The 27,917-nt window shown below is 43.0% G+C and overlaps 1 protein-coding gene across 3 annotated transcripts in view; it reads left to right on the top strand.

Annotated features, from left to right (window-relative positions):
- The window catches only part of FRMD4A (FERM domain containing 4A), a 564,004-nt gene that overhangs the window by 233,123 nt on the left and 302,964 nt on the right, over positions 1 to 27,917 (top strand). For 2 of the 3 annotated variants that reach the window (XM_033100571.1, XM_033100572.1), the window contains exon 1: positions 25,873 to 25,988. The exons of the other annotated variant lie outside the window; for it this stretch is intronic. In XM_033100571.1, the coding sequence (XP_032956462.1) occupies positions 25,896 to 25,988 (93 nt within the window). In that variant the 5' untranslated portion in view covers positions 25,873 to 25,895. Of the gene's footprint in view, positions 1 to 25,872; positions 25,989 to 27,917 lie in introns of those variants that run through there. 3 annotated transcript variants of the gene reach the window in all.

Below are 27,917 nucleotides of genomic sequence, written 5' to 3'. Positions count from 1 at the left end.
TTGTGTGTATGACAGAATACATCAGAGCAGATGATACCAAAGATTTATTGCATTTGGTTAGTAAACTTGAAAGTACATTTCAGTGATTCAATCTACTAAAACAGCATTTATTTATATTTATGCCCTAAATATTTCATAATAAATTTCTTTAAAGTATATAAGTCACTATAAAACAGGGAAAGCTCTGATCAGTATATAATAGAGGTGCTAATCATTAAAAGACGGAATACCCACCCCTGGTTGAACCAAGACACTTCAGAAAGACAGCGGCATTTGAACATTTCAAAGAATGTCACAAGAAAGGCTTTTTGGAAAACGTCATAAAGAAACCAAGTTAGCCTTCCTTAAAAAACATCTCTGAAGAATTTTAAGGACTGAAAGAACTCTGTTTTATGTGGAGAAAGCAGAACTGTTCTTATTGCCCAATTTCAGCCTGAAAACTCAAAAACAAAATAAAACAGAAGAGTGGAGTATAACTCCGTACGAGTATACTCCATGACTCTTTCAAAGTATTGCAAGTTGCTGTTCTCAGAGCTTCATTATGATAAAATAAGTCATTTTGCTTTCTCACAAGGGAGTCATATAATTCCTTTAATTAAGAGGAAGTACAACAGTTATTCCACTCTGAAGGCCTGACACGTGCTGCCTCACAGCCCGGAGAAATATATTTACACAGTCTTGTTGGTAAGACACCTTGCCATTCTATCTCCACACACCCTGCATATTTCTGTTTCCGCCACTTTCCCGTCAACACCTCATTAAATGGAACACCTGCTTGAGTGAACACTGAGCCACTGTGTCCACCATAGAGCTGAACGCTGTCTCCTTCTGACCTCAGTTCCTGTGAAGAATGCATTTGCAGGGTGGTCAAGGAGACACCTGAGCTAATCAGTGGTGTCTGAGGAGTCCACAGTTCCGGTAAGAAGGGATGGGAGTAAGAGTACTGCACCTGGAGATAGGATGTCTGGATTTGGGTCACCGGCTCCAAGCTGACCTTCCAAGTCCCCGAGGCATGTTCCCTCATCTCCAAAATGCAGTTCATCTCAGATGAATTTTGTACTCCTCCCAACTTTCAGAATTGCATCACTCTGTTTTTTGCTCTAACATTCACTTCAACTAAATTCCTTTAATGCCATTATTGAATCTCTCCATTACACAATGGAGATGCTATTAAGATGATCTTGTAAATGAATACCAGGCATTTTCCAGTAAGCCCCCCCACCACACACACTTTCTAACCAGCTTTGCTTCCTCACAAGAACTCTCTCTGTTTCATTCAACAGACGAATGACTTTCCCTCAGTGACAAGGAACAAGTGATTGTTCACAAAACTAGATCGCTGGACACACACAAGCCCAGTGTAGTGGTTATGTCACCGATTCAGAGTCAGAGGGTGGGGCTCATATTCAGGCTCCACCATTGAACTGGTTGTGTAACTCTAAGTGACTTAACTTCTCTGTTTCTGGGTTTCTCCAGCTGTAAAATGTGGAGTGTAAAAATAATAACCACCTCATGGGGCTCTTGTGAGGATTAAATAAGTTCATATTTGTAAGGCACTTAAGATCATGCCTGATACAGAGTAAAGACTGGATGGGTGATGGATAGATAGGTAGGTAGGTCGATAGATAGATAGATAGATAGATAGATAGATAGATAGATAGATAGATAGATAGACAGATAGACACTAAGCAAATGAGCAATCAATAAGATCTTACTTAGACATTAGAAATGCACATTCTTAGATGTGAAAGATCTGCCTCACCTATAGAATATATAACATCTAACCCATTGTGAGCAAAATGGATATTATTAAACAACAATACCAGTAAATGGTCTAAGAACAGATCATAAAAATAGCCTTCTAATAATTCGCAAATCTAAGCATTTCAGCCACAGGATTAATAGCTTGGTATTTGCAGTACATGACAAAGATCACTACAACCTCAATGCAAGTTCAATAAAAAGCAAGCTCAGTAAATATTTAATATGTATAATTAAGTTAAATTAATTAATTTAATGATTTAGTTTGTTGGCTGCTGTTCTGTAATGATTTTTTTTTATGTGTCCGAGAATGTAAAGGTTGTCCCTTTCAAACATGCTCAAGAAATGGTGTCCTGAAAGTCACCATTATTATCGTTTTGTCCAAACACAGCCAGTGACCTTGAGAATAAGTGGAAACATAAAACAGAGATTAGCAACAGAATAAAATAGAGGCCCGCCATAAATTTAGGGAGGCAGTAGGATCAGCCTTACTGATACAAGTCATTAGTAACAAGTCTTTGCTCAACAAAGTCTCGGAGGGATCTGCAGCCATGCTTAAGGTGGTGACACTGTCGTATATCTTGGCACACAGTGGAAATTCTAAGTACCTTTCTTGCCTACACTGCTGATTCTTTTTAAGGTGAGCTTCTGAGTTTGGTAGATTTGAAACTGAGTGGCTGACTGTCGTGAGCGGGAGGTGGCTATGCAAGTAGTCTCACACTTGTTTGTGTCTTTCCACAATGTCAGACTTCGTTAGGACACAGCCATGGATCTAGTCCTACTGACATGGTTTCCCACGGGCATTAACCAAGGCTCCGGCCAGAGGACAGTCTCCAATAGTCGAGGTAGAGCCATTTCACAAAAGAGGGTCACACAGGTTTGCAAGCGATGGGGTTAATTTGGCAAGGCGAACAGAGTCTTACAGAAGATGGATGGGAGAGAGTTCGGTGTTCAGCGAGAGTCCCTTTTGTGCTGGGGTGTGTAGTGTCGGGCGTCGGGCCGGTCTGGTGAGATGGGTAGGAGGCAAGGCTTCAAGTGCTCCGTCTGAGACGAGTGCTAATATGGCCATCAGCTTGTCAGTTGAGGTTTGAGCGATGAGCTGTCAGAGAGCTCTGATTTTATGCTCAAGACTGGGTGCAGCGCACCCATCTACAGTCCGATAAAGCTATTCAGATGGTACCACTCCACCCTGTGTCTGGAGTTATCTGGTTAGGGCGGTCACTGGGTACACCTTTCACGTGACACTCTGGCATGACTGTCACTTGGTAACTGACATAGCTATCAGAATTATCAATGTCCATTTTGTGTTCATAATTAATGCTCTACACACTGACAAATGTTATCAATTTTATACAGTCTACATCTGATTAGGTTTCATGGTCCAAAGTCATTCGAGATTCAACCTTCTCATTGCTTTGATATCTCTTCCTAAGGCCAAAGGGAAATTTTATGAAGGTGAATATTTGGATGAATTACCCTTTGTTCTTGCTTAGTGTAGTTTAATTTCCATTCAACCTAGCAGGCGTTTTTTTGGGCATGTAATACAGAGATGCAAAAGGGAACCATTAATAAAGATTCTTTTAAATTGCCTGTAAATGTGGCCTGCCATGGGTGGATGGATCTCGCATCTTGTTGCTTATCATTAGTTTTTGCCCATTATTAGAATGTTTATGGGACACAGCTGGACCCATTTGGACCAATGAAGCCTTGGTTTAGAAAAGGGAATTAATATTAGGGAACTTTATGAACCAGTGTTTTCACTTATTGAAGGAGATTATAAATTGAAATAAAAATGAGATGCCATTTTCACTCATCACTCTGCCCCAAATTCAAAAGTTGGCTGTCATATCATGTGGCTGATTGAGGCGCTCTCTATATTGGGGGGGTGTAAATTGGTACAACCTCTATGAAGAGTAAAATTTGCAGTTATCTATTTATTTTTAATGTGCATAACTTTTGAGACAACAATTCTACTTCTAGAAGTTGACCTTATAAATATTTGGGCAAAATATGCAAAATACGTTTTCATGTTAGCAACACATTCAAATACCCATTGATAGGGGATAGATTAAAAGAAATATTTCAGAGAATGACGTACTATTTACAGTTGTAAATATGTTACCATTTGTGATATGTATTACATATACATTTTATATATGTAATATATATTCAGGCATAAAATTTTACCATTTGTATGTGAGATACATATCACACAAATGGCAATATTTGATGACTGAATATATATATATAATGGTAACATATTTACAATTTATTGTCTGGAATATTTCATTTAATGATGATATACATGTATTTACATACATAGAGAGCTTCTCATTTCAGACTAGCTCTAAATGCTTTACCTAGAGTTATCGCATTCATTCTGAAGACAACCCTGCCACGTATGGAAATCCTTAAATTTTGTGTAACTTTTACAGATGAGAAAGAGTCATCAAAAACCTCCATAAGATTTGAAAGAACGTGGCAAGTCTCTGTGCTTCCACAACCTGCAATGAGCTCTAGAAAGCACAGTGCCCCAGAACATGCAGGTGGTGGGGCTGAGATGGGTATTCTGGCACATTCCTGGGGTGCCCTGCTGGTGCCGATCTCGGAATCTCTACAAATCCCTTGCACTCCCAACAGTAGAGCCGGTGACAGGTGGCAAACCTGAGAGGTCAGGCGAGTTATTTTGTGTTTCTCTCCATCATCAGCCCAGAGCACACTGCGTATGCCTGACACCAATTTCACTGCCTGTGAGATTTGAAAGTCTTGAAATTCATCCTTATGAACAGGCAGGGCATGAGGGTGTGAGAGGCAGGGCTGGAGTGGAGTGGGTGGGACAGATGTGGAGGAATAGAACCTTTGTACTTGTCAGAGAGGCTGTCAAAATCAAGAATGCATTGTGAGTGGGGAAGACAAGGTTGGTTGTGTAAGCCATCTGACACAAACATGGAAAGAATAGGGCAGACACTGCTAGCATGGTCTGCTGATACCACTGGCCTGATCCACGGCTGTGCCAGCCTGCGGGGGGGCCCTATAGAGACAGGCTTTTAAATGAACGTCTATCCTGAGAAAGGCAGCTAGATCAGACAGGCAAGCTTCTGTAATGATAGGCCCAGACAGGCAGCAGTCTGTAGGGCCATCAAAAGAGCCCGTTTTACTTAAATAAGCATAATGCCTTTAAAAAAAGCTCATCTCTCTTTTTAGTTTTAGGGTAAGGCAGAAGCTTGACAGACAAATACATCAATAGGACATTAACATCAGTCTCTTGTACACGTATTGTTGGGGCACGGGGGTTGGCACTATAAACTGGGTCTATGGGACATAATTGAGTGATCAGCATAAAAGCCCGTGGTTTTGCTTTAAAAAAAAAAAAAATCTCAGCAATCATTTAATCCTTGTTTCAAATTGCTGCTTAGATTCACCAATTGAGGCACGAAAATGGTTAACTAGGTTATCTTCATGACCAATTCTGATCAACTGGATGGCAGTCTGATCCACTGCTTTGTACCTGACCTTCAGATACATGGTTTTGCTGAGTAGAAAATCACTGTACCAGGATGGACAAAGAAACCATCCCAGAAAAACATTTTTTGCATATTCAATTGCCTACTGCCTTGGGTTTACACACCATTGTACTTCATAGAGAAAGTTTGGTATGAATGGAACTGTGGTCTAGTTGAACCACGGACCTTACCTGTGCCAACTACTCATACTTTTGTAATATAATATAATGTAATATAATATAATACCGGGTCTTATATATTAATTTTTCCCCAAAAGATGCATTAGAGCTGATTGTCTGGCTAGGTCTTATTTTCGGGGAAACATGGTAGTTCTCTCTAGAAGGATGGTTTGCCCCCAGTTTCCTGAGGGAGGGCTGAGGGGTGACTGGCTTCTTGTCCATACAGAGAATTCAGCCAATCCCCCCTCACCCTCCAAAGACTTTCATTTTATCTGAGTCCCATCCCCAAAATGTTGAGCCTGCTGGAGGAGATTTTTCATAGACGTAGGAGTGGGAGATGGTCACCGGAGAGTCAAACCAAAAGAAAGTCAACATGTAAAAACATAACCATAAATGTTATTATTTAAATGCGCAGAATGAATTCTAGTGTTTGCCTACCATAGCAGGCATGTCGTTGATTAATTGTTCTCCACCGGCGAGCCCCCGTGGTGTGAGTCTGATCCTTGGCTGGCGGTCACTAAGCTTCGATCAATGGGTCAAGTGGTTTTTTTCCAACTGTGATGTATACCATCAAAGTGATATCTGTGGGATGGTATCAGGATGCCAATATTGAGTCTTTGGCTGCCACCTGCTCAAACCAAGTGGTCTCTGGGCTCAGGCCCCTAGGATCCATCATGGCCCCCAGCCATGCACCTGTCACTGTTGCTGCAAACTCCTTCCTCAGGGGGTGTGTTCTGTACCTCACTCATTCTTGAGCATGGCCTTCCCTGTGGGGTGGGAGGAATGATCTCCTTTCCTCTATTATCAGTGAGCTCTCCCTCATCGCCTAAGTCCCGGAGTCAGTGCCGCCAATAAGGAAATATACTCTTCTGTTATATACTCAAGAAAAGATAGTACAGTAGTCCCCCTTTATCTGCAGTTTCACTTTCCATGGTTTCGGTTACCCAGGGTTACCAATGGTCCAAAAACATTAAATGGAAACATCCAGAAATACACAATTCATAAGTTTTCAACTGTGTGCCATTCTGAGTGGCATGATGAAATCTCGTGCCATCTGGCTTCATCCCACCCAGGACGTGAATCATCCCTTTGTCCAGCGTCTCCACACTATGGACACTCCCTGCTCATTAGTCACTTAGTAACCATCTAGTTTATCAGATTGACCGTCAAGGTATCACGGTACCTGTGTTCAAGTTACCCTGATTTTACTTAATAATGGCCCCAAAGCCAGTCGCATAACTTTTATTACAGTATATTGTTATAATTGTTCTGTTTTATTATTAGTTATTGCCAGTCATTCACTGGAGGTCTTGAAACATACCCCCTGTGGATAAGGGCGGATACTGTATAAAATTACAGCACATCTTGCCATCTCTTATCCAGATTGTAAGGTCTTGAAGAAGGAGGTAGGTGTTAATCTTCTTAGCAGAACTAATATTCATCCTAGTATTTAGCCGAGTTGCTGAATAAATATTTGTCGAAAGGACGCATGAATAAATGAACCAATATACGTTCAAATTTCATATGATCATCAACAAAATTTCTCATAGTTACCAAAAATATATATCAATTAGACAGAATACAGTTACTAAAAAAACTTCTGCATTCAATCTGCCCAAGTCATCTTTTGTCATAGTCTCATATACCAATAAGCACTGACATCAGTGAGTTTGCCTTTTAATAATGTATCTTCAACCACTTCCTTGCCTTCCGACTGGTGTGGTCCTCCTGCTTCTAAGGAACCAGCTTACCCCACGTGACTCCTGTCATCCTCTGACACCACAGTAAATGTCTCTTATGGATGACATGCATAACCCACTACCAATTTCCTCATTATCTCTTCATGCTAATTCCCTTCTGGTCAACTTCTCCCTTTTGGAAATGGTTAAAGTGATTCCGTTCCCAAAAGTAAGAGGTTCTTAATACGGCCTCCTCAGATGCCTAGCTGAAGGATACCAACCACTGATATTGCCCAAAGGATGTAGTTTCTTGTTCTTGAAGTTTTATGTTTATATTCTTGGACAAGCTACTGTTATGGACTGTCCTTAAAGCCTGAGAAATTGTCTTAGAATATAGCCGTGTACAGTCATTACTGGGACTGGAAAACTGACTTCCTTAAATGAAAAATATTAACTGTTCTCTATTGGCTGATCCCAGGTCCGTCCCAGGAAAAGGATTAATGAAATTGACAAGTATATCTTTTATGGCGTTCCAGCTATTTGAAATGTTTTGTCCAAATGTAATTCACAAGGCAAGAGGCTGGAGAAAAGCTGATTTTGAAAGCCCTCCTGAGATTTCTGGGAGACCAGAACAATATTGCATCTACTTAACATCTATCTTCCCCAATAGTCGCCCAGTTATATGGCTGATGGTTCAGCCATCGCTCTCTTACCTGGTGAGAGGAGGTATCTGGCTTTTTGAGTACCTTCAGGACAGCTATCGTTTTAACAGAAGATGGCAACTACATGGCGATAGCTAGTAGAGTCTGTGTTGCTGACAGTGCTTTGGTCGTTGCAGCAAATGCAGACATGGCAAACGCATTAGCTGATAGGAAGATCTGTGAATATGAGTTTGCTCATCAGTGAAATATATTTTCTATATATTGTTAGCTATTGGAGCCATTCATCACAGCGTTGTGTCCCCCACCCCCGGTGCCTTTGCCTAACAAGAAATGCCTGTCATGAAGCCCACTCCAGTTCTTCTATTAGAGGAGCAAAAAACAGAATCCAAACCATAACTCAAAGAACATTTATGTACAATTTATGACCGACTGTCAAGCTAAACTACTCGGACAGACTCCAAATCTGCGTCAGAAATAATACAATGCTTTTTGTCCATTTTTTTCCTTTGTCCTTTACTTTATGGCTGCTTTGTTTGAATGTTAAATACTGAATTAAGTGGGTCTGTCTCTCCTTTGGGAAAATGAAAATTCACAGGAAGATATTAAATTGGAGAGTTTCATCTGCTCCCACTTTAGAGAGCTCTGACAAGAAGAGGGGAAGTTTTATTACAGAGCAGAGACACATTACATTTATAGTTCCTTCTTGAGTTCATGTGGGCTACCTTCTTCTTTGTCATCAATATTGACTACTAAATGGTCCCATCCTGTTTGGATTCAGATACTGGAGTTTGCATGGGTCGTGCAGCTTGGAAATTGTAGACCAAGACTGTTTTTTATAGGACAGCAAGAATGGCCACTATAAGCTTGACAGGCAAGCGTTCCTGAGAGATTTTTCTCAGCCCTGAAAAATTGTCCACCACAGTGGTCTTTCTTAGGATATAGGATTTCAGCCTTGAAAGAGAAAGGAATTCTGACACATGCTACAACATAGATGAATCTTGAAAACATTAAGTGAAATGATCCAGACACAAAAGGACAAATACTGTATGATTTCACTTACCTGAGGTACCAAGAACAGTCTCATCCATAGAGACGGACAGTAAAATGTTGGTTGCGGGGGTTGGAAAGCAGAGAGTATTGGAGAGTTATTGTTTAATGGGTACAGAACTTCAGTTTTACCAGATGAAAAAGAGTCCTGGAGATTGGTGGCACCATGATGTGAGTGTGTTTAACACTACTGAACTTTACACTTACACACAGTGAAGATAGTAAATTTCATGTTATGTGCGTTTTACCAGAATTCAAATTTTTTTTAAGTAAAAAAAAAAAAAGAAGCAGGATTTGGAGGCAGCAAAGGAGAAATGACATTTGCAAGATTTAGCAGATATTCTTTAACTGGCAGAAGCTTGAGGAGTTGACACAAGAGATTAAATTTTTTCCTTGATGTTTATCTACTCTTGCAGAGGAGGAGGTGGGGAGGACGGGGGAGAGTGTAAGGGATCTAATAATATTCCAAGGAAAAATGTAGTGCCCCCACGACTTTCGTTTCCTTGTTTTTCACAAGACTATGTGCTTTTCTGTCATCGCATACAGCACAAGGTCTGATGCGTGTTTTACAAAGAACTATTGATGGTGTGTCTGTGTGAATTGCCCTAGCCTTGGTCACAGCCAACTTTTGTGGGACCCACTGCCCCCGTTCTACAATACACTCCAGTGTGCTTGGCCATTTATGAAAGGTCAGAAATGAACTGAGAAATGGCTAGAGTCAAAAACATGTGGCCCTATAAATATCAGAGTCAGACGGTTGCTTTATTCCATTTTTTCCCACTCTGCCTTTTCCCCCCCATCTCACTGTCTCTCTCTTTCACCCACTGTTGAGGTTCCTTGTATTTTTCCCAGCACCTCAGACAGTGAAGTTATAAAGAGCAGGCAGTGGCCCGAGTCTTCACCTGGTGACATCGCGCTGTGCCCAGGCTGGTCCCGCAGCACCATTCGTATAGCTTTTTAAAAAAAAAAATCCTTTAAGATTTCTGGCTACAAAGCTCTGGCAATACAGTCTGCGATGTTCTGTTTTGTTTCAAGGGTTTCCACATCCCATTAGTGACAATTCTGCCTTGCGACTAAATTTGACGCCTGCCGTGTTTTCTGAGCTGAGGGTTTACAGGTTTGGGCTGTCAGCCTAAGAGCCAATCAGAACGCGCATGATGACTTTAGCTGCCAAACTGGAAGACTTTGAAGTGACGCTGGAACACCTGCTCATGGACGTGTTTGTAAGTAAAGGCTTTTACTTATTCCATGCACAAGGGGTCCTCCTTTGTCACCGCCACAGTCCTTGAGACTGTCCCCATTACTGAATCTGATTCTATTCTACAATTGTCCACTTCTCACACAGTGTCCTTACTTCTTAATCATGTGCCTCGGAGGGAGAAAACTATAAAATCGCTAAATGCCTGAGTGGGGCGGGATGGTCTGTACAGATTTCACAGCAGAGAAGTGGCTTTTTTAAATCAAGTAACTTCCAGGGGTCTGAAAAATGGGGTGAATATAAAACAGTTGCCAGAAGAGGAAAAAAGCAGTTTCGGTATGCATTCTCTGGGAGAATCAGATTTGTGAAGTGAAGCGATCATCGTTCCAGGAAAAAAAGGGGGAGGGAGGGCTGAAAAGAGTGTGTTTTTCAGATGGAGAGTGTTGAGGGCAGGATAGAGTGAGAACTTCACTCTCCACAGAGCCCCAGCGCCTGGACTCCTGCCATTTCTGTAGATATTAGGTTACCAAGACTTCCACAGGAATTGATTTTATGGGATGAGGCTGTTTGACTGACTCATTTTTAAAGAAAAACCAGCTGACAAGGACATTTCTGTTCCTGTGATGATTTTGGAAACACCATCTTTGAAAACCCTTGGTATTCATAGCAACTTAAACATCGCTTCTCCCCCAAACCAACCACAATCATTCTTCGTCTTTTCTCAGGGTTTTTTGTTGGTGATGGGTCTGTCCATTTTGTATTATTGATGGGGTTTGGGGAACTACAGACTGTGTGAAACATGCAGGTGGTAACACAGCTGAAAGGTGTTCTCCTTCCAAGAACAACACTGGCGCTGCCCTGGGAAAGGCAGCTGTGGTACAAGCCCGTCTGCCTCTCGAATCTGGAAAAGACTGTGGCGGGTGGGCTCGTGCACCATACATCACGGAGTCCCTTTCAGGAACCTTTCAGGAAATGGTGTGTTTTGGCAGACGGGAGAGTCTGGGCTTTCTTTTTTCTCTTCATTAATTTATAATTTGTCTTCAAATTGAGGCACCATTCTACTGGCAGGATTCCTAGAGGGAATTAGCCTTTCCAGGGCTGGGTACTGGGTCTCAGTGACTTGCATTCATTTGACTTATAGGGTCGGGAGTTATGCCTTAAAAAAGGAATGTGTCAGGAGTGTGGAGCATCCTCTGGATTTCCAGTGACAGGAGATTCTTGGCCAGCAGTGTCATTACTTTATCTGAAGTACAAATAGAGATTGAGCAGCAGGTTTGGGGAGTTTCTTTACCAGCTGATGTCCTCTGCCCAGAACCACTGCCTTCACGGTGGGGGCTGGTGAGGGTGTGGTAGGGTCTCTTGTGGGGGCAGTGTGTGGCATACCAAAGGGCTGCTGTGAGTTTGGTCATCTCTGGGGGAGAATTAATGAGAGAGTGGTTTCATTAAACACCACAAAGTCATTCATGTAGTCCCCTGCTCTCCTTAAGTGCCCCCACCCCCAGGCTGTTTCCCCAATACTTCCGCCACCAAAATCTTGTTTGGAAGCTCCCAGACACACTCCTTCTTGAAAGGGAATGCAGTCATACACGCCATCCTTTTCTGTAAATACAACCCATAATGTCATGGCCCCTGTTGAGGTCCTGGCTACTTCTCATCTGGACTAACCATCTAAATGTTCCCCTGCATTAAGTATCTCTCCTCCAAGCCACCCTACCATTTATTATCTCCAGAGTAACTGCCCCACACTCTATTTTTCTAGTTAATAAAAAATAATTGTTTAGACTAGTTTTAGGTTCACAGTGAAACTGAGCTATAAGTTCAGAGATTTCTTATATAGCCCCTGTCCTCTCCTACATACACCCTACCTCACTATGGATATCCTGAACAAGAGTTGTTACAATCGATGGACGTACAGTGATTGACACATCATTACTCAAATCAGTGGTTTACATTAGGGTTCACTCTTGGTATTGTACACTCTCTGGGTTTTGACGAATGTATAATGACATGTATCGTCATTATAATATCATATAGAGTAGTTTCACTGCCCTAAAAACCTTCTGTGCTCCAGCTATTCATTCCCCCCTTCCTTCTAATACCTGGCAATTACTGTTTTTCTTACTGCCTCCATAGTTTTGCCTTTACCAGAACGTCAGAATCATACAGTACATCGCCTATTCAGATTGGCTTCTCTCACTTAGCAATATGCAGTTAAGTTTCTAGTATGTCTTTTCGTGGCTTTCTAGCTCATTTCTTTTTAGCCCTGAATAGTGTTCCATTGTCTGGATGGACCACGTTTATTTATCCATTCATCCACTGAAGGACATGAGTGAATAAAGATGCTATAAACATCTGTGGGCAGGTTTTGTGTGGACAAAGTTTCAATTCATTTGGGTAAACATAAATGAGCTCCATTGCTAGATCGTGTGGTAAAAGTATGTTTAATTTTGCAAGAAACTGCCAAACAGTCTCCCAAAGTAGTGGTGCCATTTTGCATCCCCAGCAGCAGTGAGTGAGAGTTCTGTTGTTCCACATCCTCGCCAGCATTTAGTGTTGTCTCTGTATTGTATTTGGGCCATTCTAATATGTGGTATCTCATTGGCTGTATCTTTAATAGGTAGTGGTATCTCATTGTTGTCCTAATCTGCAATTCCCTAATGATACCTGATGTGAAGCATCTTTTCATATGCTTCCTTGCCATCTGTCTACATATCTTCTTTGATGAGGTGTTTCTTCATGTCTTTTGTCCACTTTTTAAATCTGGTTGTTTGTTTTCTTATTGCTGAGATTTAAGAGTTCATTGTATATTTTGGATACCAGTTGCTTGTCAGATATGTCTTTTACAAATATTTTCTCCCAGTCCATGGCTTGTCTTCTCATTCTCTTGACAGTGTCTTTTGCAGAGCAGACATTTTTCATTTTAACGAAATTTAGCTTATCAGTTCTTACTTTCATGGATCAAGCCTTGGTGTTATATCTAAGGAGACATGACCATATCCAAGATCATCTGCATTTTCTCCTATGTTATCTTCTGTCTTTTGTGTTTTACATTTGAGTCTATGATCCATTTGAGTTAATTTTGGGGAAAGACATAAGGTCTGTGCCTTGGTTCAGTTGTTCTGCATGTGGATGGCCAGTTATTCCAGCACCATTTGGTGAAAAGACTATCTTTGCTCTGTTATACTACACTTGCTCCATTGCCAAACCAGTTGACTATATTTATGTGGGTTTCTCTGTTCCATTAATCTATCTATTTTTGCACCAACACCACACTGTCTTCATTGGTATAGCTTTATGGTAAGTCTTGAAGTCAGGTAGTGTCAGTTCTCTGAATTTGTTCTTTTTCTTTGATATTGAGGTGACTAATCTGGGTCTTTTGCCTCCCATATATATTTCAGAATCAGTTTGTTGATACCCACAAAATAACTTGCTAGGATTTTTATTGGGGTCATGTGGAATCTGTAGATAAAGTTAGGAACAACTGACATTTTGAAAATATTGAGTCTTCCTTTCATAAACATGGAATATGTGTCCATTTATTTAGTTCTTCTTTGATGTCTTTCATTAGAGTTTTTTCATTTCCCTCATTAAGGTCTTACATTTTGTTAAAATTATACCTAAATATTTTATTTAGGGGTGCTAATGTAAATGGTAATGTACCTTTATTTTCAAATTCCACCTGTTCATTGCTGGTATAGAGGAAAGCAATTGACCTTTATATGTTAAGCTTGTATCCTGTAACCTGGCTATAATAGCTTACTAGCTCCTGGAGTACATTTTTCAATTGTTTCAAATTTTCTACATGGACAATCATGTCATCTGTAAACAATGACAGTTTTATTTTTTCCCCAATCTGTATACCTTTTATTTCCTTTTCTTGTCTTATTGCATTACCTAGGACTTCCAATACAATGCTGAAAAGCAGTGGTAAGAGGGACATCTTTGCCTTATTCCTGATCTTAGTTGGACAGCTTCAAGTTTCTCACCTTTAACTATGATGTTAGCTATAGGTTTTTTGTAGATATTGTTTATCAAGCTGAGGAAATTCCCCTCTATTCCTAATTAATGAGGGTATTTTTATTTGCTGTTTGTTTGTTTTTTCATAAATGGGCGCTGGAGTTTATCAAATGCTTTCTCTGCATCAATTTCTCTGGTAAAATATTTCCTCCTGAGGGTAGATCTTGTTAAGAACAGAATGCTCTGCTGTACCTCTATATACACATCCCTAAAGAATATTGAGAGTGAGCTTAAAAGTTGCATGGACTTGGGTCTCAATCCCAGCTCAGCACCCTTCCTAGGCATGTGACTGTTGGCAAGTGTTTAATCTTTTTGAGCTTTGATTTCCTCATCAATACACTGTAGTTAATACTACACAGTTTACAGGAGTACAGTGAAGATTTAAGGGAGGTAATTTAGAGCCAGTGCCTAGGGCCGTGCCTGACGCAAAGGAGGCACTTGGTGAGTTAGCCCTCTGCCGCCCTTTGCCTTCCCCTAGAAAAGGAATCGGTTTTAAGTCTGTAACTATAAAAAGTTATTACCCATTCCTTTGCTTCTAAAGCTCTCTCGCACTGTTACCACCTAACCTTGAATTATCAGGGATTTTGATTCTCTCAAAGCACAGCATTTACTCCCTATTTCAACAGCAGCTGTGGCTGTTTGTCCTGCCTACTACCAAAACTACAGGAGGCGCCTGGTCCTGACGTCTGTAGCCAACAGGGCAATGGAGCCCTGGGGGACAGGTCTGTGCTTGGCTTCCTCTGCTCTCCAGCTGGGCTTCTGTGGTGCAGCCTCTGAGCAATGTGGCTTTCGGATGCATTTCCAGAGCCATCTCCTAGGAGAGAGTCAGGGAGAGGGTCTGACATCCCACAGGGCTTGGGAGGATAAAAGCCCACACGACAAGGAGGGCACTTGACATCCATAGACCAGTTTCTCTTCTCTCATCCTTGCTGGGGACTACAGGCTTTCTCACACGAATCTAATTGTCTAGAAAGAATATTTCCATCAGAGTGCCATTAGCCTTGAATTTCCTCTATAGCTCATCGCATACTCATTAGGATGTCATCCCACTATCTCAAGAACAGCTGTTTCCATATTGACACTTCCTTTCCAGGATTTCAAAAGGCCACAGGGGGGGTTTGTGAGGGAATGCAAGGCTTCTGCAAGATGAGATAAAAGGGACACATCAGATCTAGTGTTTCCTAATTAGTTGTCACCACTCTGGGGCTTCTGTAGCTACTACAATGCTGCTGGATTCGTGAGCAGAAATAATACAGTCATGAGTGTGCACGAGCACGCACACACACACACACACGAAAACATGGCACCAAAGTAAAGAGTACAAAAGGCAAGGTCAGTCCCAGTGCATGAAACACTCTTCAGGACTAGCTCCAGAATGTTGGCAGTGCCCTTGCTGATGGACTTGTCTTGTTTCTTTTGTCTCTCTATCCTCATGTTGTTTCAAAGGATTTCAGGGGCTTCTGTCTAAAGTAGAGTTTGGAGGCTTTGCATTCAGCAGCCATTTGAATCGCAGATCCATAGACTAAGAGCCCTGTAACATACACTGAAGGAAAAGAAAACAGGTAATCACACAGGTCTCCTGAAACTTTAGTTGTTGCGTTAAATAACTCAATATCTAGACTCAAGTCTGTTCATTCAGAAAGAGGCTGGGCAGCTCTAGCTCTCCCTCCCAGCACTCCACGCACACCTTCTCAAAGGTATTGCTTCCAATAAACTCCAGATTTTGTAACAATATGTTTATCCTGTGATTTCTTAACTACTCAATGTTGACATTTTATGCTGTTAAAGATGAGTCTTTAACTTGCTTAAAGCATTATTCCACATCCCTACAAGCACACATGTATCTTTCCCTCTATCTTCTCAGTATATCTATATCAGTTTAAATCAGAATTCAGTTTTATTCTGACTACAAAATATTGTTTACAGTTGAGAAGCATTGTAAATTATGATTACATATCCTGGATTTTACATCTATATATTTTTCCAGGAGTTCATAATCACCTTGTTTCCTTGTTTGCTTTTTAGTCTATGTACCCATCAATCATTTTTCTCTAAGATCTTCCATAGTGTTGTGCGTCTCCTCTCAATTTGGTAGTCAACAAATATTCAACACATCCTCTTTTTTTCCTTCTTTTTGAGACATTCCTCCTGAGCCAGTTGGGCTAGCTTCTAAGTCTCGTGCACAACTGTCTCCTTGAAGCTCCTCTTTTCCATTATTCTGGGAACTCCCTTTTCACCTCTCCTGTGAGTAGTCCTCCTTTTCCTGGAACTCATGTTCTCCTCTCTGTAGGTCTAACCTTCTTTTGTTGGAGACTATCTTTCGGTAAATTCCTGAGAAAAGGTGCGTAAGAAGTAATTGTTTTGTTCTTGAATTTCTGCCCTCACACTTATGAAGTTGTCTAGTGGTTACTTGTCTGCTATGGAAATTCAGAGTTACATTTCCATACTTGACTCTTATGTTCCAGGTCAAAATATTCAGGTACCAGCTCTGTATGTCCAGAATTAATCTTTTTCATCTCCTCATATCTTCCCTCCCTCCTGTGCACTTATCTTAACTAATAGGACCATCCTTCCTCTAGTCTTTCAGTATAGAGAAACACTGTGAGGCTCTCGGCCTCACATAGAAAGGTGCTGGCTCAGGTAGTAAATGGCCGTCGACTGTGATCAAATGGCCATCAGCTGTGGCTAGTTGGCCGTCAGCTGTAACCAGTGAGCCATTGAGCACTAATATAACTGCCGTGGCTACGCTAGCAGCAAATGGGGGCTAGCAAGAAGATGGTGGCTGAGTCTGCAAGCGGCACAGTGAGGGTTGAGAATTGTGTGGCTCCTATTTCCTGTTTCTCCAACCCAGCTGCCAGCGAGAGTATAGTGGTATGACTCCCCTACCTATGGCTCCGTGGGTGTTCCTTTTTGGCCTCACCATGTCCTGCGTTCTTATGTGGGGAGCGGGACCAGAGACCCCGCAGGCCACCCTGCACGACAGCACCCATCTTTCTAATACAGCAAGTGCTTTCTTTCTTCACCTTGGGAAAATACGGACCATGTCTCTTATCCCAGAGACCCCTGGGCAAATGGGCAGTTGCCCTTGGGAGTGACGTGTATCTGGGCACAGGAGAGCAAGCTATCTGATGGCCCCAAAGAAAGCCATCCTTCTTTGCAGGACGCAAGGGTTACTTTAACCAAGATGAACCATTCTCCTGTTGAAGAAAATGACGTGTTGAATTTCTAGAAATGGGAAGCATGGAAATGAGAAGCAGATTTAAGAGTTGATCATTTGCCACCAATGCTTATCTAAGACACCTGAAATTTGGGAGCTAAGCCTACTGTATTTCCCCAAAAATAAGACCTAGCCGGAAATAAGACCCCGAAAATAAGACCTAGAGTGGACAATCAGCTCTAATGTGTCTTTTGGAGCAAAAATTAATATAAGACCAAGTATTATATTATTATATTATATTATATTATATTATATTATATTATATTATATTATATTATATTATATAAGACCTGGTCATATTTTACTCTAATTATTTATATTAATTTTTGCTCTAAAAGATGCATTAGAGCTGATTGTCACACTAGGTCTTATTTTCGGGGAAACACGGTAGTAAAACTCAAAAGTCAACATCCATTGACTATTTGAAGGTGTACTGTATATATTTCAGTAATTCTGGGTAGTCAATGCTATGGATAAGGACATAATTTATTTTGCCATTCTAGGTGTGATTAACAGTTTACCTTGTGCAAACTGCACTTTATAAATATAGCAAATCAATGCTGGGTATCAAAATACATCCACAACTGATAGCACATGAAAAAGGGCTTTGCAACGTGGCCTTGAAAGCCAGTCTACCCGGCCAGCCCCACACCGGTTGGCTTATCGTCTAGTTAATCACACAGGCATCCTGGCAATCTTATTGATTCGTCAGGACCTAGACATGACATCACTCCTAATAGCACATGTGCTAAGCCATTGCCACGTGCAGAGTAGCATCGTCCCAGGCTGCAGCCAGCCACTTCCTGCATGACTTAGCCTCCTGCTGGGAAGGGCAGCAGCACTCTGATGGGCAAAGCATATCAAAGGCAGATGCGAAGGACCTTCGTGCAGAGGGATAAAATCTTCTTCTGCTGGTGTGCAGATCTCTGCCTGCTCCCCTTCCCATGGATGAATAATTGAATAATCCTGTCAGCAAGACTGGTATTTGATGTCCATGAAGCAAGAGACGCAAAGACAAAATACAGACTCATCTTCCGTTAATATTTTCCACTTGACATTCTCTACAGCTTGATCATTGCTATCAAGATTGAGTAAGATGAGGTTTCCATTCAGCAAAGGCTACTTTTTCTTCTCTACCCTGGAATAGGGAAGATCTGGTTTCCTTTGTGATGGGGAGTCTGTTGGTCATAGTGCGTCTATTCTGGGCGAATTCTCTTCCCCCAGTTACTCAAAAGAAGCATTCCAAACAGGGACTTCTGAAAGGTCCAAGGAGAAGTCTTTTATCACGCAAAATATGTGACTAAGTTGGAAGACTTTTAGGGAGTTCCGATGGACAAAACATGGATGTCAGAGCAGAAAATGTACGAAGAGGAAGAGAAGTAGATGGTAAAGTTCAGGAAGTGATGGAGGCAACAGGAAAACCATGTGCAGAATTGGGAATGGAAACAAATGGGGTGTGTGTGTGTGTGTGAACTTTGATTCTATCCTGTTGGGTAGGTGTTCAGTAACCTTCCAGGTGTGAACTCAGGTATAAGTTTCTTTCACTTCACTATAGACATCATCACAGAGAGGAGCTGAGTTTGAGGAAGACTCTACCAATAAGCAAAAGTTAACTTGTATCCTCAATTCTTTTTTTTTTATTGGGGATATTGGAGAACAGTGTGTTTTCCCAGGACCCATCAGCTCCAAGTCTAGTCGTTGTCCTTTAATCTAGTTGTGGAGGGCGCAGCTCAGCTCCAAGTCCAGTTACTGTTTCCAATCTTTAGTTAAAGGGATGCAGCCCACCATCCCATGCGGGAATTGAACCAGCAAACTTGTTGTTGAGAACTCGCGCTCTAACTGACTGAGCCATCCAGCTGCCCCTCCAAAAGCTTAGGGGCAGCTCGTTGTTTTCAATCTAGTTGTGGAGGACGCAGCTTACTGGCCCATGTGGGAATCGAACCAGCGACCCTGTTGTTTCAGAGCTCGCACTCTAACCAACTGAGCCAGATGGCCACCCCAAGTATCCTCAATTCTTGGCCCAGCATCTGATACACAGCAGCCATACAGGAAAATACAATAGTTAAAGGCTACTCTGTAGCCACTTACATACAATATCACCTGGGCAGATTACATCACTTTTCTATGCCTTTGTTTCTTCATCTTCATCTAGGAAAAATAAGAGTACCTATTTGATAAGGTGTTGTCAGAATCAAATGAATTAATGTACTTTAAAACCTTTAGAATAGTGCCTGCCACAGAAGGTGCCATGTAAGGGGTTACCATTATTTTATCAGACACTCAGAAAAATAATTGGTGAATGAACGATGTGGCATAAGCAATAAAAAGAAAATAATAAAATTGGTTTAGGCAAGGGCAAGGCCAATATCAGAGCGCTTGGTGTTGAATACCAGAGGAGTACAGACAATGGAATTTCAGAAACAAGTAGGAGATGCACTTTTCTACTCCACCAAACCTGTACCAACAGCGATAATTGTTTAAACTGAACAGTTCAGTTTAAACTTATTGTATTTTCTTTGCCTGGGTGTCCACGCAGGAGAACTATTAAATGAAGGCCACAATGTAGCCCAAGTAGACAAGGGAAGCTTGGGGGCAGTGAGAAGGGAAGGGACAAGAGGGGAAGGGAGAAGAGGGGAGGGGAGAAGAGGAGAGGGGAGAGGATGAGAAGGGAGGGGTGGGGGGACCAGTGAGAAGGGAAGGGAGGGGAGAGGAGGCTAGGGGATGGGAAGGGAACATTTATCTGCCCACCCAGGCTAGCTACAATTCTACCTATAGTTTCTTCCCACTGCCATGGGAGCAGGCAAAGTCTGTTTGAATACGGTAATGCCAACAGTGCACTGCGTCAGTGCAAACCTTAGTTAAAACTGGGAGAAACCGATGCTTTCCTGCTCTGGTGAACTATAGATAATCTCCCAAGCCCTAGGTATGTAAGGTCTGGTGATAGCTGTGTCGCTTGATATCTTCGTCCTGTTCTTAGGGATATTAGGTTTCACGTTTGGCCTAAATTCCAGCCACTTGTCAAACAGAAAATTATGGATGTAGGCAGTATTTCTGTTTGCGTAACCTCAGTCACAGCTTCCTCTAATAAGACGCGACATGAATTACCCAGGTTAGCTGAGTTAGGAGCAAATGGACGTGGTGATAGGATGGTGAAGAAAGACAGGCCTGCCCTTCCACGCTTCCCTCCCTCTTACTCGAGCAATTTTCCAAATTGATCAGGACTATGTTTTCTTCGTGTGTGTGTTTGGATCAATCTCATCCTATTTATCCTGTCACTTAGTTTACATGGCAATCGTAGGTAGACAGCTGCAAACTTCATTCAAGGCTCCAGCTTCTCCCGTCCCCCAGTTCAGGGTGCTGTGGGGTAAGGCCCGCAGTGGGAAAGATGGGTGTGTGGCCGCCTGCTCCCTGAGCAGCCTCTAACACGCCAGGGTTGAGGTGGGCGGGAGAAGCCAGGACAGGATAGTCTCTCTCTCTGGGACTGACAGGGGTCTAAACCCAACCCTTGTCTTTGGGGAGCGCCTTGTGGGGTCTTTGAAGACCCTGCCTCCCCTTTCCCATTGCTGGGGATTTTTCACCGCAATTCCCTGGCACAAGTGATACCTCCCTTCCTGTCAGTCATTTAAAATTCACCTCTTTGCCTGGGCCCCACAGCCCAGCCTCTTCCAGCTGGGGGTCCCCTGCCCTTCACCGAACGCACTACGCCCCGCCCACCAGGCCTTAGGTGAGGGGACAGGAACATGGCTCCCACCTCTTCTTCCTCCTCCTCCTCTTCCTCTGACAGCGTTGAGGATCAGGATGTGGGAGAAGGTGGAGACGGTTGGTACTCACTGTCTGAAGACCGCCAATAAAACTGAGAAAGAGCCCCCTTTGAACATCCTGCTAATTTACTTGAGATGACTGTCAGGAGAGACATCTACACTGTCGCCTCTCTGTTGTCTTTGTTTCCTTAATGTAAGCGAAATTTTCCCTTTTTACCAGAGAAAGAATGAAAAGGAACAAAAAGATAAGAGAGAACAGTTTTCGAATGGATTCTGCCCATCTCTTCCAGAAGGGCACTTCAGCTCACTGTCCTTTGCCCCCGACCCCGGCTCACAGTGGCCTGGGGCTGCCCTCTGACCCCCATGCTTTATTATGGCACCTACTGTGTTCATTCTGGGGCTCTGTGTTCCCAGTCACCCATCCCTTCTCAAATGGAAACCTCTCGGTCCTATGACCCATTCTTTTCACATTCTGCCAAAGGAACAAAAAAATGCAGTGCAAATGAGCGTGCTTGGTGCCAGTGAGCTACGGTCTGAGGTAAGATATGCATACACGTGGTCTTTCAGATTGCCAAAGGGGTGAGCCTCACAAATGGTCAGTTCAGGCCCTGGACCAATAGTTGGAACAAACCCCTGAGGCCGGTCCGTCAGGCTCAGTCTGAGCAGACCCCAGAGGATGCAGTGACCAGCCCTCCTTTGTGTGCTAGTGCCCAGTATTCTCAGGGATAACCCATTCTTCCCATGGCTTGTTAGTGATCCCCAGCCCTGCCAGGGCCTGGTGTGTAAATCAGCTGTGACCGCTGTGCCCACACACACTGGCCCTGGGGCATGTCATCCATCTCGTGCTGCCTTCCAGGAGCACCAGGGCTGTCAGATGCTTTCTGTCTGACCGGCCACCATCCCCATCCCCATTCCCCTTGGTCACTCCCTGCTATCTGTGATGGAAGGCGCCCGTTTGATTTGATACATCTTGCTTCGGTGTGACAAGACCATCGGCATTCCTGAAGTCTGGTTCAATCAATTCCTATGCATTTTTGTTCCAGAGTTTGAATGTAAACATTTTCATTGAGACAGGAAGGAATTGTTCAAAACAACCAACCAAACCCCCTGCCTGCCGGCCTTGAGTGTTCTCTTCTAAGAAGCATTACAAGTAGCAGCTTCAGAGACCCTAGGGTGGAAGTGTGTCTTCTTCACCCTATGTCCCCAGAGTTCATCGACACCCTACCCCGGTCCCATCCTCCCCATTTGTCCCATGGCCCTTATGCCGTTGCCTGGTTGCTCAGGTAATCCCCATCCACCACTCCGGCAGAAACATGCTCTCTGTAAGGGACACTCTGTTCTCTTTAAGTTACTCCTAATTCACCATCTCCCAGTCCTTTGTTCCAGTGTCCCTGGTTCCTTAGTGCTGGTTCGAGGCTGCTGACCCTCAGATCTGTTCCCTAGCCTTTCCTTTCCCTGCCTGAGGGGCTAGTTCTGCAGCTCTCTGTCAATCTGTGGTTTCAGTGCATGGAAGACAGTGGTAGGAGACCGGAAGTGGGTGAAAAGGGAGAAGCAGGGCAGTGTTCTCTCCCACCCACTCAGCCTTGGCAGATGGCTCCAGCAGTGACTGGGTCACACCTGATGAGTCCACAGTGTTCCAGCCTCTGCCAGGTGGCCCTGGCCCTCGGCTCTAGGAATCAACTCCTCCCTCTGCCTCTCAGGCCAGGGCTTGTGCTGACTTCCTGCTGCTATCCCAGCTCTTGTGTGCTTCTGGGCTCTTCCATCACCTGCGCTTATCTCCAACGATCATCGAAGCAGTGATTCCAGAGACCCCAGAACTGCTTAGTCTAACACCGTTTCCTGCATTTAAACTCTCTCTGTTTTACAGACAGAGTTTTTCATTTTCTTGACAGGCCCCTTAGATATATTAATACCTCCTTTCCAGATTTCCAACCTGGTAATCTGATAAAATCCTCTGTGATAGACCAAGCCAAACCCTGAGATCAAACATATTGCCTTTGGTTTTTATCTTGGCTCTGACAGTTCTAGCTGTGCTTCCTCCGTCATCTTACTCAACCTCTCCGAGCCCCAGTTCCATCACTTGTAACATACAGATAGTGAAACTCAATTCTGTCATTGAGACAGCCCTTGGTAACCTTCTAGCCTGTTGCCTGGTAGCTGCTAGGCACTTAGTAGACATTAGCTCCTCTCACCTCTCAAGTGATCATATCTGCTGAGGTATGACTGCATATCCCCTCCCAGGAAATATATTTGTACTATAGCAGTGGCCTTCTAGAAATAAATACTTTAGACTTGATCATTAATTTTAGGTGTGTACATTTCAAACACGCAGTGCACCACAATCAGAAAGATAGTATTGGACAAGCTGAACTTTGAGAGCCTTTATGTCTCTCTGAGGAGATGGCCACCTATTCTTTGGGGACTGGGGAAGCCTCCTGAGCCACCTTCTCTCCATTAGCTGGGCAGAGGCACTGGTGCTGATATGAGAAATGATCCTGCTCCCTGCCCCCCAGGGGAGTGGAATGTGTGGGGCTCCAACATGTGGGAGTCTGGCCCAGGCTTATTTTTGTTTCCATTAACATTCTCCTCTATATGTATTTTAACCTTAATCAGTTGCATATGTTTTAGTTTTATTTGCACTTAGTTCATCAAAGTGTCCCTTACGATCTGAACTATGCCATGAGGTCTTAAGCTCTTCAGTGAAACGCTCATTAATACCCCTGGGAAACAGGAAGTTGCATTTAGTCAAATATAAATAAAGACAGCTCCCAGGGGCTTTGCCCCGGCCTGGGTCAGGAAGGAGCCAGGGACTTCTCCGTTGATCTGATCCACTGCCCCCTCTCCAGATGCACTGAAGGAAGACATCACAGGACTCCGGACAAATAAGTGTTTTGAAAATGTGTCTGTCCTTTGTTCAACACCGTTATGCAGTCAAGCAGGGTTTTACAAAGGAAAGAGATTCCATTGATTTGGCCCAATCATTGGGTATCATTCCAGATTTATTTCCAACCCCAAGTAGCTTGAAACCAGGGAGTGTAGGAAGGAAGTGAGAAAAAGGAGAAAAGGTATGGAAGCCTAAACTACCCCACGGAAGACGCTTACAAGTCGCGTTGCAGAGCTTTCCATCTTCCCCCGTCTCCCCCTGCTCTCTCACCCTCTCCCTAACTCTCCGACTGCACATATGGAACCAATTACCAACAAAGCTCGATTGTTATATATTTGGAATTTCCCACATCAACTTGATGCTTTCTTTAACTGCCTCTTAATGTGTGTCTGCGTTGGGTGACCAGACCTATAGCCTGCCCACCCCCGCCCCCACTCACAGCCCCCCTCTAAGAGGCTTCCCCCTCCCCATTCATTTTCTAGTGGTGTAAAATTCCACTTCTTCCCTCAGCATCCCACCCTCCACTTCCTATTAGATTCTTTGAATAAACAGAACTTTCTATCGTTTTCAATGAACTGGTCTGTAGAAAGTAAATACAAGCTGGTTCCCAGAGCATATGAGTGATAGCAGGGTAACACCAAAAAGCAGGGATTATTTACAAAGGAAATGGCATTTCCTTCATAAAAACCCAGAACGGAGAGGAGCAGTGGATGCAGGAATACGTTTAAAAGCAGAAAACTAAAATATCATACCTCCAATCCTGGAAGCCCCCTGACTTGTTTTTTCTTTATAGTAATTTTCTCTGCTATTTAGAACAAGCAGATTTAGGGAAGAGTAGAGATGGGGCTCGTAAGTGAACAATATGTCAGTTACAAAATATTACAGAAAAGTTAAAACCTTCGACCATGTGTACACTCAGTCAGAGAAAGTTGTCTGACACGGAATAGTGCAGTAAGATTAGAAAATAATAGGCACACGTGATGGATGGATGGAAGCTTGGACAGCTTTTCTCAGAGCCTCCTAAAATCAAACGTAACTTCTTCATGTTTACTGGAACACATGAGAATACATGTTCTAATAACAAACATTTAAATGACGAGCTGCCAAATGCAAGTTTGCCTGCTAGATTTGATTTGATTCATCTGAACCGTGTGATACAAACGACACAGACATTTTTCCCCTTCCTTCTCTCACGCTTTCTCTTTGTGGACTGCATCCACATATATAATTAATTGTATGCTCGCATTTATTTTCTGTGCATTGGACAGCAGAAGGGAAAACACATATGCATGTCTGACGCTCAGGGTCATACGTATAATTTATGACTGCAAAGAGGGATCTCCCCCAAGTTCCCACTGTGTTATGTCACTGGTCTTCAAATATTTCTTTTTCCTGTGTTGGGAACAGAGTGAAATCAGAATGCAGGATTTTACAGTAATCTCCACACCAGATGGTGATGTTCCAAACAGTCTTTTTAAGGTGAGCATGTGACCTATGGTACAGCCAAGGGGCTTCGGCGTCACGTGACGGAATGAATAATACGTCTGATAGAGCTTTGATTAGACGACTGACCTGGTTACCATCTGTAGGCACAAGAAGCAGAATTGACATTTCTGGATCACTCTCCCCAGAAGCGTCGCTTGCCCACTTCAGGGACCTGCAGTCTCACAGAGGGACTGACATACAGGGACAGACAGGCGGCAGCTAAAGCTATGCAGCTAAAGGCACGCTCAAGTTGCAGAACTTGGGCTATTTGTCTTCTTCCCCATCCCCCCACCGCCCGACAAACCACATCTTGACTCATGGTCGAAAGAAAAACTCTTTCAGTTATTTGATATTTGGGAAACCTCCAGGAGACCATAACTTAGTTTTGAGGAAGCCTCTGTCTCTCCCTTTGCTGGGAACTCGCAGGCGCGCGCGCGCGCACACACACACACACACACACACACACACACACTCCACTCACTCATTTACACAGCTCTACACCATGGTGGTTCAAGCTGCAGTGGCTCCAAATAGATCCCAAAGACTTTTACTGAAAATTCCTTATGGATCTCTGAGAAGACGCAGCGTGGAGAGGGTAAGGACGTGGCGGCTGTTTGTTTTCAGGGAGTAATTGCTCCAAAGAAAGGGAGATGTTTGTTTTCGTTGTACGGAGCATCCCTCTGCTAGTGCCGTTTTCCTGAAAACATCAAGTTCCTAGGACTGTAGCACACTAAGTCATGTGTAATTTTTTTCTTAACAGATAATGATGAGAAATTTGAAACAGAAATTTTTGTCAGCTGTGCATGTGGGGGTGGGAGGGGGCGTTAGAGAAGAAAAATGGACGAGATTGGGGTGGGAGCTACCCTCTGGAAGGGGTATGAGTGTGAGTGCACGCTGAGAAAAGCATTGGGCTGCAAAACCTGTTTTCTTCTATGGTTAGTAAACCCGATCTATTAGGGCAGCAGAGCTGCAAATTTCCTCTCTGGGTGACAGTGTCTTCAAAGGAGGTGCCGATGAGGTTAAGGAACTGGATGCCTCGAGGGTTGAAATTGTGCACCCGCTTGATTAAAATCCCCTCTGTTGTTTTGCTGTTGTTGTTATTTCAGATACCTTGCTATCATTTTGGGGGTTTTTTGGTTTGTTTGTTTGTTCGTTTTTACTCTTATGGACTTTGGCTCAAAATTACTCTGTTTTCTGAAAGCATGCTGACTTTACAGTAGCCCCTGGTAGAGAAAATCCTGTAAAACAATGTTAAGGATTTGTCCTCTGGAGTGACTCGTGCAGTTTGGGGGGTGACTATTGTTAATGCCAAGCTGGTTGTCGTCGAGATGGTGGGCTCATTTGTGTGGCGACACGCAGGGGTGGAATGGTTGGTTGGTGGGTCTCAGAAACCCCCAACGCCCCTGTTTGAATCATGCAGGCCCCTCTGTGAGCTGTGGGCATGTCCTCAGACATCTAGGGTTAAGGTGTAATCTGAGATCGAAAAAGCAAAGAGCTCTTTTGATAGATAAGCAACCTGTCACATCTTATAAAGAGGGACAACGTTTAATTCAAATGACTTTTTCTGGTTTGTATATTTACTACTCCGTGATATTTAAATTTAAGGAAAACATAATTAAAGCTTTAAAAATATGAGGGGCTATGTAGACTTCCAGGCTGGGTTGATTTCCCTGGCTTTTGATGACTTACATTTTTTCTGCCATTTGAGGAATAATGAAAAAAACTTCACTTCCTGTTCTGAGTGTGTATAGGTCTTTGGAGACATCTTTCTTGTGCTCAAATGAGGGTCATCAATTCATATGAATTCGATGTCTACTGCATGCTCCCTTTTGTACCCAGAGCTTTAGAGCATAGGACCAGCAGTTATTGCAAAAGTTACACATTTCTCAGGCTTATTATCTCACATGTGATTTTAGGTTCTGGTGAAAATATTTTGACCTGTATGGTAAGTTAGTTTATACAGTATGCTCTAGTCACAAATACTCACTTGGAAATATGAATTGTATGCACTGGTTTTGCACATCATAGCGATACAAATGACAGTGTTATCCTACATACAGCCACAAAACAATCCATAGTAACCTGGTAACCTCTGTTTAACCATTGGAATCTCCAGCTGGATGTCTGATAAGTCATACATGTTTAATAAACCAAGATGCAGTTACCATTTCTGCTTTTCATTGTTCACCGATTTAAGAAAAACTGACAATACATAAACACACAGTCCTACATAAAACATGTCGGTTGTTGCACATGTTGGAGTCTACTTACATTCAAATCACACAGACTTGTTTTCTGCCCTTGGGCACACATTAGTGTTCCCTGGGCCTTAGGAGACTGATCTGCAAGCTTCTTGGCCCTTCAGAGAAGCACGCCCGTCATTGGAGCATCAGACGTGCTGTTACTCTCCATTGCCAGATGTGAATCAGTGGGGCTGGGGCATCCATCACTCACAAGAAGAGTCGACCGTCTCACCCTCCCCTGCACGGGAGAGTGAGACTAATGGAGTAGATGATGCTAGGTC

Source organism: Rhinolophus ferrumequinum (genome assembly GCF_004115265.2).
Source record: "Rhinolophus ferrumequinum isolate MPI-CBG mRhiFer1 chromosome 5 unlocalized genomic scaffold, mRhiFer1_v1.p scaffold_110_arrow_ctg1, whole genome shotgun sequence".
Taxonomy (NCBI): Eukaryota; Metazoa; Chordata; class Mammalia; order Chiroptera; family Rhinolophidae; genus Rhinolophus; species Rhinolophus ferrumequinum.
Note: the sequence above shows the minus strand (reverse complement) of the source record. Positions and strands in the feature narration are given on the sequence as shown.